The 11,643-nt window shown below is 47.0% G+C and overlaps 3 protein-coding genes across 3 annotated transcripts in view; all 3 read left to right on the forward strand.

Annotated features, from left to right (window-relative positions):
- The first annotated feature begins 152 nt into the window (after nt 1-152).
- Nucleotides 153-8,081, forward strand: V1513DRAFT_453863 (uncharacterized protein). Its single transcript, XM_066899307.1, has 7 exons — nt 153-2,636; nt 2,687-2,845; nt 2,895-4,126; nt 4,183-4,354; nt 4,407-7,261; nt 7,314-7,619; nt 7,669-8,081. Exons 1-7 carry the CDS (start codon nt 263-265, stop codon nt 7,810-7,812), a joined length of 7,242 nt encoding a protein of 2,413 aa, XP_066750732.1. The 5' UTR covers nt 153-262; the 3' UTR covers nt 7,813-8,081.
- An 83-nt stretch (nt 8,082-8,164) lies between these two features.
- On the forward strand, nt 8,165-10,173 carry V1513DRAFT_421169 (t-SNARE). The gene is made up of 4 exons (XM_066895956.1): nt 8,165-8,797; nt 8,845-9,101; nt 9,157-9,660; nt 9,727-10,173. Exons 1-4 carry the CDS (start codon nt 8,518-8,520, stop codon nt 9,757-9,759), a joined length of 1,074 nt encoding a protein of 357 aa, XP_066750733.1. The 5' UTR covers nt 8,165-8,517; the 3' UTR covers nt 9,760-10,173.
- Nucleotides 10,174-10,387: 214 nt separating this feature from the next.
- V1513DRAFT_421170 (glyoxal oxidase N-terminus-domain-containing protein) overlaps nt 10,388-11,643 on the forward strand; it is a 3,606-nt gene continuing 2,350 nt past the window's right edge. The window contains exons 1-3 of the mRNA XM_066895957.1: nt 10,388-10,758; nt 10,817-11,217; nt 11,276-11,603. Coding sequence (XP_066750734.1) covers nt 10,619-10,758; nt 10,817-11,217; nt 11,276-11,603 — 869 coding nt within the window. The 5' untranslated portion in view covers nt 10,388-10,618. The remainder of the gene's footprint in view (nt 10,759-10,816; nt 11,218-11,275; nt 11,604-11,643) is intronic.

Here is an 11,643-nt window from a genome sequence, read left to right on the forward strand (position 1 = left end):
GTCAACGCAAAATAAATCCCATCGCGTAGAAGGGGCACTTCTTTGCTTATGCACCGAACTCATACGAGCATACGCCATAGGTGTTGTAATCTTCACTTTTATGCACGTTGTTCTGATAACTCATTTCGTGTCAGATACACCGAGTTCACGAGTATAACACAATCATTGAAACACTGCGACCGGAATCACCACAATTGCGGCCCACTTGCAGACTCCGCGTAACTGTCACTGCCCGATGCAATCAACGTAGACTTGGAATTCGATGGTGAGTTCTTTGTCTCCGATGCCGACCGGCAGCGGCTCACGCGGCCGCTCTATGTCGCCTGCCCGGCATAATCGGACTGCAGGAACCGTGGTCTCCAATGTGAACGCGTCCGCAACTCCACATCCCATTCGCACCATTGTCGAGTCCTTAAACAGCGATGACGAGTTTGTTTTCCGACTGCACAGTCTATACGAGTTACAGCGAAACCTCGTTGAGTCCCCCGAAGGCAAGGATGTGTTTCGACTGTCTATGGGATTCGAGTCCTTGGTAGAAGCTCTAAACAGCGTTGTCGCTACGGACGACGATGTGGGATTCTCAGAGCCGATGGAACTTGTTAAGTGTATCTTTAATATATTCTCTGATGCGCTGTTTGATGCACCAGTCAATCGACGATACTTCACAGAAAAAATTGGTTTGAATACTATTCAGATGGCCGTCGTGAATACGGGCCTCATCAAGCAAGGCCCCAAAGAAGTGCTCGGCATACTATTTGCGTTCATGATCTCCGATTTTTCTGTCACGACTTTCTTTAACGCATTGGGACACAAAGTTAAAGAATCGGTCGATACTTCTTCCTCATCAGATATTATACGACTTATTCACGAGCAAGTAATCAGCTCCTTTTGTCGAGACGTCGTCCGCAATCCATTTGCAGTCACGATTATCTACGACGTTCTACAGGGTTTGTCTGAGGAAGAAGTATTTACATCAGTGGCTGTCTTGGTGTGCTTGACCTCTCTTGTTGGCTCATCAGCTCATAATAAGGTCGCGGTATATGGGACTGGAATCATGGACTGGATTCTTCCACTTGCATGGGAAGACATGGGCATAGACGAGCGGATATTGACTGAGTATCGGCATCTCATAGATTCATTGATGGAGCTTGGGGTCAGTACACAGACAGCTAAAAATTTGTTCCACCACGCGATGAAGTCTGATGAAGTTGCCAAGTTATTACTATCCGGTATTCATGCGTCAAGAGAGCCGGCACACATCGTGTTTGATCTTTCGCTACATGGTTATTCTACAATTGAATTGAATTCATTGGGTCGGACGTTCCCACCTGCATCCTCCGGATATACTTTCACAGCGTGGATTAAAATTGATAAATACGACTATAATAATCACACTACCCTATTTGGTGTGTTTGATAATTCTCAGCGGTGTTTCACGCTAGTGTACATTGAGAAGGAAACAAAGAAGCTTATATTGCAGACTTCAGTGACATCCAGCAGGGGTTCTGTGCGCTTCAAGTCTGTCAGTTTCGAGCCCGGGGATTGGTACTTTATCTGCATATCTCATAAGAAGTCGCGTGTCAGCTCTACCTCTAAAGCCTCGCTTCATGTTAATGGTGAATTTGTCGAGACGATCAAATGTCCGTATCCGTCCAATCCGCCGAACGATGGACATGCGCAAGCATTCATTGGTACACCTTCAGAATTAACACTCGGTCCCGGTCCCAATATAGTGCACTCTATTTGGCGGTTATCATCCCTTCACATATTCGAGGACATATTGTCCGACGACGCACTTGCGGTTCATTACAGATTGGGGCCCCGTTATTACGGTAACTATCAAGATGCTCTGGCCAGTTTCCAAACATACGAAGCTTCCGCAGCACTAACGTTAAGGAATGAGAATCTGCACGCTGGCCGTGAGGAAAGCAGCGATATCATTAATGCAATTCGCGGACGCGCGTCAAACTTACTGCCCGAGTTCAAAATACTTCTCAGTATCCACGCGAAGAACGTCATCGATCCCAGTACCCTTCAAAGCGAGCGTGGATTTCGACAATCACCCAAGAACATAACAATGTTAAGTCGAAATCATCTCATCATAGTTAATGCAGCCGTGCCCGACATCAACATTGCATTTTCATCGCCAAATGGCATTGGCATTGGTTCTGGTGGCCCGGTGCCTGTAATCCCTCAAAGCTTGGACGATGCAGCATGGAGGTTGGGAGGATCCGCACTTTCGTTGAAAATGACGGAGCTTGCCAATACTCCTGATCAGCTGTGTCGGGCTATTTCAATTGCATTTGAGTCACTTCGAGAGAACTGGAGGAACTCAGACGATATGGAGCGAGTACATGGCTTTGCAATTCTAGGGAATTTAATAAAAATGAAGTCAGGTTCAGGAATAATAAATCGGAAACTGCTGAATATAGTCCTGGAGTTTGTGGGATACAATTTTCAAAATCCTCTGGAATCGATGATTATAAATCCGCTGGCATATCGGATACTCTTGGTAGACTTCGACATATGGAAGGTTGCCGATATTGGTACCTTGAGAGTCTACTTCGATCAGTTCGCTATGTTTGGTCTTCAGAGCAAATACCACACGTACAATGCTAAGCGACTCACACGAATGAGTAAGTGATGATGGATGGATCTTGGTCGCGGGACATGCTAATCGGCATAGGGATCGTTAAAAAGTTTCTGCAAGCTCTGAAAACCGGCTCCTTCACCCGTGAGGCTCTCGACTACTTCATTCCTGCATTCAAACGTATCATTCAGACTAATGTGTCTGCGGAGGTGATGCGTTCGTTGTCTCTATTTATTACATATTCCTTCAACGAGAGTATGCATTTAATATGGAGTTTAGTTTACATGTTCTGACCACGAAATAGATCTCCCCGCATCAGCAAGACGATTTGCTGATGAGGAGAAGTTAAGTCAGAGTGAAACTTCACGAGCCGAAATCGGATTCCTGGTTCTACGTGTCTTCACGGAAATTTTGTGCGACCCAGCGTCGACCGCGACCGTAAAAAAATTTGCGCGGACCGTTACCAATAAATGGGTGTTGTTCCTCTTAGCACAAGACGATCGCAGGGCTGTGGTCGCTGGAGCCAAGATTCTCGCCAGGTTATTGATCATCCACGGCCCTAGCTACGTCACGAAGTTTGCTACTAAAAATGGTGGATTTGTGATAATGAAGGAGCGACTTAGATCCCGATGGATTATTCCTGAGCTATGGCCTATCTGTTTGGCAATCTTATTTGGAGTTGACGTAGCGACGCTGGAAATCAAGAGCGGATTGGATTTATTTCATCTGGTAGAGATGTTTAGACGTGGTGGGAAGGCAACAGTTGTATACCCAGAGATGTTTGCAGTTATTGGCGCAATGCTCAAAGCTGGTGCCCTATCGATTATATCGGAGGAGCATAGAAAGGATGAAAGGGCAGCAGCGTTGGAGAATAACGAGGTGAAGTCAGACGAACCATTAGGAGTTAATTTGACAGTGGAGAGAGCAGCCGCGGTTCCAAGCGCTAGAACACCCTCACAGATCTCGACGACCGATGATTTCGGCAAATATCTTCAGGTGCTCACTCAATTCTTTAACGAGATGCATGCCTCTTGCCCAGCGTTCCAGGAGTTTTGCACGAAGGCTGTGTTTATTCAAGAAATTCTTGGCATTTTATTTCCTGCTATCTGCAACTCCGAATCTGTCAGTCCCGAAATTGAGCTGCAGTCTCGCGATTCTACTCTGACATTTGATGGCGGTGATATCGTTGTCAGACCAGCGTCTAGAACAGGAAATCCGGCTCAAATCATGAAGACAGTGAAAGCACCGAGTCCCTCTAGTTCAACAAATTTGAATGTGGGAGAGAGGCCGCGAGCGTCGTCGCTACGACGGGGCTCTTCTTTTGTGCTTGTTACATCGGACTTGAATCATCCACCACATGCTGCGACAAGCACATCTAGTAGAGTTTCATTATCTACAGTCGGACGGAAGTCTAGATTTAGGGAGTTCAAAGTGGTTAATCGTGTCGTTGAAGGCTTGTTAGAGATGGTGGTTGCCGTGTTTGTTGATCAGGTTTTGATAAAGAAGGACTTTTCGGAGCTGAGCATTTCGATTTTGGTAAGTTGCTACGATATTATTCTGCAGGCGCTTTTTAATATTAACAAATACATAAGATTCCGCCAACATTTCAGGAATATCAAATTTACTTTGAGACCTACTTGTTCAGAAATACAGTGGCTCAGCTAAACACTACTATCTCCTTAAATATGAGGCTGCTGTGTGAATCGCGCACTCTTATCAACTTTGGCAAATTTGCACAGCAACTGGTTGACTCTGTATTCAATGGTGCGACTTTTGAATTTCAAACAGTGTATTACGTGTTTCTAATGTCTAACAGGATGGTTTCTCGGTGGTGCGGAACCGCTGCTTGAACTACTAGGGATGGTGATCGAATATCTTCAACAGCCGACAGTTGAGCGTCTCAAGAATGTGAGACTATGTCTTCATGTCGTATCGAACCTTCGATTGATGTTCATGAAGTTGGTCCTGTTCAGATTATCCGAGCTCGATGACATACAGGCGGAACCGGAACTGGTAGTTAAGTTTCTTGATCGCATGTTGTACTGGCAGAACGTTTTGCTATCTCCCGCGTTCACGGAAGACAACCTTATCAAGTTAATTTGTTATCTTCTCTATATCCAGCTCATCGATGCAAACGAGCACGTTCGACATGCAGCTGCGAATAATTGGCGAATGGTATTGGTTCATAGACCAGTTGAAACTTCATTTATTCTTGATCAGGTGAAGTCGACCGATCGCCAACTCACGAAAGGGTTTAAAAAATTGACGGAGATGGACAATAATTCATTCTTGGAGTGGGTTGACACGAATCGTACTGCGCTGGACGATTTTTTCCTCGGCACTGTATCAAAAGAGTGGGAAACGTTCGCGGCAAATGAGAATAAAATGTCCGAGGACAGTGCAAAGCTTCGGATGACAAGGCGCCGTGAGCGGTTGCGTCAGACAGCCACGGATGATAATCACAATCGCGTTGTGTTCAATGATCATAAGACCTCGATGCGATACTGGCAGTCTGCGATCTACAATACGGAGCATATTAAGTTCATGCGGAATTTGCAGGATCAGCAGGATACGCTCACGTTCTTGTCGTCAGAGTACTCAAAGTTGGAGATCGATCTTACTAGACCACGAGGCGTTATTGAGGATGGCAACAAGCAACGGTGGAGACTTGATTTAACGGAAGGCAAAGATCGAATGCGTAAGAGGATGATTCCGGATACTCGTCGTAACATGGCCGAGTACCTGCCGAAACGTGAGGATGTCCCGCAGAGGCCGACCATTGAGCATGCAAACCTCAGTGTCATTCCCCAGGAAGTTTCGGATGAGTTATCGGAAATGACCGTCGACGAAACAATAGCATCCACGGAGAAACAAGATGCCTCAGTTAGTAACAGTGGTTTGAATGCCAATGAAGGAGTGGCAGAGAATGAGGACGGGTTTGAGATCGTTGAGGATCCCAGAGGTCAGAAAGCTGACGACGACGCATACGAAGACAAGAACCGGAAGGTTCTACGTAGTTTGGAACAAGGTGACTCGGTTGTGGATTTATGGAATGTTTGCAGAATTATTGGACTTGAGTCCGTTGAAGGCCTTTTGATCCAAGGGCGCAACAATTTGTATCTCATCGACAACTTCTTCCAACGATCTGACGGCGAAATAGTGAACCTGTGGGAGGCGCCTACGCAAGAGCGTGATCCGTATTTGCAGACTATTGCTGGATCGGATAAGGAAAGTGTACGGTCAATCAGTAGTCGTCAACATGATACTCGACACTGGTCGCTGGACGACCTGGTTTCGGTTTCGCGTCGTCAGTTTCTGTTCCGCAACGTTGCGTTGGAGTTTTTCTTCGCAGACGGTCGCAGTTTCTTGATAACCACTATTTCGGTCAAAGAACGAGACACGATTCATCACCAATTAATCGGCAAAGTTTCTAACAGCGACAGCAATTCTGGTGCTGCGTTTTCGGATGAATTGTGGCGTATGACACTACAGCCATCGCTGCAAGGCGGCTTTGCCGGTCAACTTGGCAAGATTGCCAATGTGTTTGCGACTGGAAACTCTAATCTCGCAACGCGACGATGGGTCAAAGGCGAAATTTCGAACTTTTACTATCTCATGTTGGTGAACACTATGGCCGGGCGAACCTACAACGATCTCACACAATATCCAATATTTCCCTGGGTCATTGCAGACTACACCAGCGAGGAGCTCGATCTTACCAACCCGGCTTCATTTAGAGACTTGTCTAAGCCGATGGGAGCGCAGACTCCGGAACGTGAGAAGGAGTTCAGAGACCGCTACCAGTCATTGGCGGACCTCAATGACAGCCTGTCACCACCGTTTCATTATGGCACACACTTTTCTTCTGCTATGATAGTTTCGTCGTATCTTATTCGGCTAGAGCCTTTCGTTCAGTCGTACTTGCTTTTGCAAGGTGGCCACTTTGACCATGCCGATCGCTTGTTCTATTCTATTGAGCGTGCCTGGCAATCTTCTTCGCGCGAGAACATGGCTGACGTACGTGAACTAATTCCTGAGTTTTTCTACCTCCCTGAATTCCTGGTGAACGCGAATGAGTTCAAGTTTGGCACGCTCCAAGGTAGCGGTGCAGAAATCAGTTCAGTGCAATTGCCCCCTTGGGCAAAAGGCGATGCTAAGATGTTTATTCAAAAGAACCGGGAGGCTCTGGAGAGCCCGTATGTGAGTCAACATCTGCACGAATGGATTGACTTACTGTTTGGACACAAACAACGTGGTGAGGCAGCGGTAGAGGCAACAAACGTCTTTCACCACTTGAGCTACCATGGCGCGATTGATCTCGACAAGATTGAGGACCCGCTGGAGCGAATTGCGACAATTGGCATTATTCATAATTTCGGACAGACCCCGCATCAAGTGTTTACGCGACCACATCCACAGCGGGAAGTTTTGAAGCAGGCGCAGTTTGAGGTTGACAAAGATTTGGACTCGCTGCTGCAAATGCTGTCCCCAATGAGCGATATCAACAAGCGGTTCGACTATGCAGTCTCACCATTCAAAGGTGAGCGGGAGAAATTAATGGCACAGATGAATCCACTGTTTTGCGCATTTGTGCCGCCGTCCTATGATCGCATGGTGGAATGGGGTTTCTGCGATGATGGAGTTAGGTTTAAGCTTATAGAGAACGGAAAAGTAGGGCCAGTTTTGCAGAACTTGAACAAGAGGAATCTAACAGTTGACATAGTTAATTGGTCACGTCGAGAAACTACACCAGAGTCATTTGACGTGTGTAAAAATTGCGGATCCGCGAACGCTCGTGACGGCGGGGTACGACTGCGTCATATGTGTTTGGCGCATGCAAGGTAACGCAAAATCTATGGAGGTGCAATTCAAGGCGTCTCTGCGTGGGCATACGACGCCGATTGTATCACTTGCGATTTCTAGATCGTTCAGTGCCATTGTCAGTGCCTCTGAGGACGGAATCGTCCTCGTGTGGGATTTGAACAGATTGCGTTTCGTTCGAGAGCTGAAACATGAGGCGCAGATAAAGGTATGTGAGGGTTTGATTTTGACAGGAATTGACCTAACTGGAATGACAGACCGTTGCAATTTCGGATGAGACTGGCGAGATTCTGACCTCGGATGGCTCGATCCTCTATCTGTGGACTATCAATGGCGACTTGATACTTACCAAACCCATACCGGAGGACGCTGAAACCTCTACCGGTGTTACGGTTAAATAATCCTATAATAGAACGGATTTTCAGATACATTTGTTCATTCTTTTCATTGTATGATAGTTTTTGCATTTTAGTCTTAATTGGTTGTACTTGGGAGGATGCACCTAAAAATTTGTGGCATGTGTGTAAATGGCATTCATTTTTTTCGAGGAACGTTGAAATGCGGGGTTTTATGTATGTCTTTATGACGGCTAAAAGGGGACTTATGATTAAATATAACTACATAAATGACAGGTGCAGGTTTGTTAACTATTATGTGAACACCAACGGAGCTGAATATAGCACAAGAGGGTTAGGGCCCCGTTGAATGAGGGCCCAAATTTGCCTCGCCTTCCTCGTTACCTTCAATTAACGTGGGAGTCCCAAATACGACTGACCTGACGCCACACCAGCAACCAGTGAGGTAGTTCGGGGAGGATCTTTGTGCCGCTGTGTACCGGACTCGAGCAGCGACAATCTGCAATCGCGATTCAAGAACAACGTCCTCGGCATCGAGACTACTTTTGCATTAGAAATATTCGGCAACGCTTGATTCATAATAGGATTGGAAGGCGCGAGAATAATAAAAAGGTCTGAAGCGGGGACGACACGTGTTAGATTGGTCACCAGCCTACCTACTATCGAATCACAATAACTAATATTCGCATACATCATTCATTTCAACTCTAGTCGATACACTATAACAGTATTTACGCACTCATTAGCAATATGGCAGTCGCGATTCAAGACCGCACACAGGAATTCAGAAGTTGTGTGGCGGCTTTGTCAAAGATAAGTTCGACGAGTGCGTCGGCGTCCAGGAATCAACTCCTATTAACGCCCAGTTCCCCGCCGATGCCAACCCAAGGTGGTGCGGGTGCGAATGGCGGGATTAATGGCCCTGGAGCCGGTGCTACGAAGGGACTGCGGACAGAGTTCGCGAGACGGGCGGTTGCCATTAGCAAGGATATTAATAATGCGATGGGCAAGTTGCAGAGGCTTGCGCAATGTATGGTTTTTTTTTGTGTATTGCTAAAGTAATGCTAATTGGTGTAGTGGCTAAGCGGAAAACGCTGTTCGATGATAGACCGGTCGAAATTGCGGAATTGACATTTGTGATAAAACAAGATCTGGCGAAGATTAATCAGAGCATATCGGAGTTACAGTCATTTGTAAAAGGTGGGAAGAAGCATTGGGGCCGAAAAGGCGAGAATCAGGTCGACGAGCACTCGGAGAATGTTGTTGTGTTGTTGCAAGGCAAGCTTACGGATGTCACGGCCGGCTTTAGAGAAGTTTTAGAAGTCCGGACGAAGGTACGTGTCTCGAGAAATATGTTAATTTTATGTCATGGCGAGCTGATTTGAGTAGAATATTCAAGCGTCAAAATCTCGGACCGAGCAGTTTATTTCGTCTACGTCAGCGTCGGCAAAGGATGTCACGGGATTTAAGACAAAGTCGCCGTTGTATACGCAGTCAGGTCCTCCGCAACACAGCAGTTTAGAAAACCCGTACGGAAGCTCTCAAGGAGATCCCGAAAATCCGTATGGCGCTCAGAATGCCGAGGCAGGAGAGTACCTGACCTTACCGGATCAGCAACAGAGTCTGATGTTACTGGAAGAGCAGCAGGATACGTACATCAGCGAGCGTAACACCGCGATCGAGGCAATCGAGAGCACGATTCACGAACTCGGTGGGATTTTTTCGCAGTTGGCGACGATGGTGGCGGAACAACGGGAGGTTGTGCAGCGAATCGACGCGGACACTGAAGACATTGCGGTGAATATCTCGGGTGCGCAGCGGGAGCTGTTGCAATACTTTGCGAGGGTGTCGAGTAATCGGTGGCTGATGGTCAAAGTGTTTGGTATTCTAATTGTAAGTAACCGCTGTGCCACACTACTGACTCTGTTGTTGGACACAGGTGCTAACCAAGAAACATAGATATTCTTTCTGCTATGGGTGCTTGTGAGCTAAAATTAGGATTGGGGCATTTGTGTGCACTTTTAAGGTTGTTGGATGCAATTTTGATGTGTTTTATGTTTAAATTAGTTCACTGGCATGGAGCTTGTGTAAGATTTAATGGTGTAAACTGGTGGCTGGATGTCAAGGGTTCGAAAGAATTTCAGCTATTACTCTTGATACACTTTAGATTGTGCACATGGTGTTAAGACCGACTAGTAAGCGAACTCTGTCGGAAGTAATGCGGACTGGGTCCGCTCAATCATTTATGTGGGCCGTTAGCCGTGGGTGCAAATGAAGAGTTCAAGCCACGAAACTGAATGAGAATAAGTAGCTGTGACCTGGCGAAGGCGAAATGAGGCAACAAAAGGCTGGATAATGGCGCCGCTAAAAATATGTCATCAACTTAACTCGTCCCAAACAATTTGAATGCCGCATATCCTCGACTAGAAGTTGTACTTAAGGGGTCTGCTGAAATTGGGGAGACCCCCAACCGAACCCCTGAGTCTGCGGCTTCGTCTGTTCCGGGGCGCGAACTGCGGTTTATTTTGCAGCAATATTTCCGCGCATGTGCTACCAGGACTATTGAGCCGCACGCCTGCTAGCTTGATCAAGAAATTGTCTTCAGCTGCTCTTCAAGAACTTACGCTTTCGAGCGATGCTTGCCTCAAAAAGCTCGCTGTTGGCATCTATTTACGCTCGTATCGACTGACTCGCCATGCTGGCTTCCGAATGGCAATGCGCGTACGTGGTTGCTCAGTTTCGCTTCGCTGACATTAGCGCTCGGTGCAGTGTAAATACATATACAGACACTTCCCTCCGCATGCTCGCGATGTGCTTTTCTCGACGATCGGTATCTTTATGATCCACAAACATGAGATTCTCCATTGTTCTTTTGTTTGCGCTTATCTCATCTACGCACGCGTTGCTCTTCCCCAAGATCAGCATCTACTGCATCCAAAACAGTTTTTCAAGCACCTGTCCGCATGGCCAGTATTGCAATAGATTCAATCGGTGCATACCATATTCTCCGCATATTTTTCTATATGTCTGTGCTAATATTTTGGTGTAGATGCGTTCCCAAGCGTGTTGGCGGCCACCAACATAAACGTAACGATATCCAGTACTCGATCGACGGTCAGTGTGGTCCAAACAACAATAACCTCGTCTGCGACCCCAACTCGACGGTCTACACAGGCACTTGTTGCTCTGATATGGGTTGGTGCGGTAACACCTATTTACATTGTGGCATCGGCTGTGTTTCAGGCTGCACGAAAAACTATACTACTCCAGAGCCTGGCGATGTCTCGATTGATGGCAGATGCGGTCCTGATTTCTACGATACCGTCTGTCCACCGGGCCAGTGTTGCTCCCAGTATAGCTATTGCGGCACTGGTGAGGATTATTGTGGCACGTCTTCCTCTAGTGAGTCACCCCTGTTGTCAATCTCTACAAGTGATGAATGCAGCATAGGTAGAATATTACAATATTTCTCTTGCGCACTTCTTGTTGATGCGTCATATTGTTTTAGGTGTAATCACACGTACACTTATTCGCATCGCCTCCAGCACCACGGTCCATTCCTCCACTTTTCTGACTAGAACTCTTTCTTCCGGCTCTTCTGAATCATCCAGCAGGTCGAGCTCTTCAGCCAACGCCGTTTCCTCATTTAGCACGGTCGGACCATCGAGGGAGGCTATCTCGTCGAACACCGTAGGTTCTTCTAGTGTTGCGGGGATGGTCAGCAATACCGAGCTGTCGCATTCAGCTATACGTTCGTCTACTTCCACATCCTCGTCGTCGTCCTCGTCGTCGTCCTCGTCGTCGTCCTCGTCGTCGTCCTCGTCGTCGTCCTCGTCGTCGTCCTCGTCGTCGTCCTCGTCGTCGTCCTCGTCGTCG

Source organism: Lipomyces chichibuensis (assembly GCF_038497645.1).
Source record: "Lipomyces chichibuensis strain CBS 12929 unplaced genomic scaffold V1513scaffold_64, whole genome shotgun sequence".
Lineage (NCBI taxonomy): Eukaryota > Fungi > Ascomycota > Lipomycetes > Lipomycetales > Lipomycetaceae > Lipomyces > Lipomyces chichibuensis.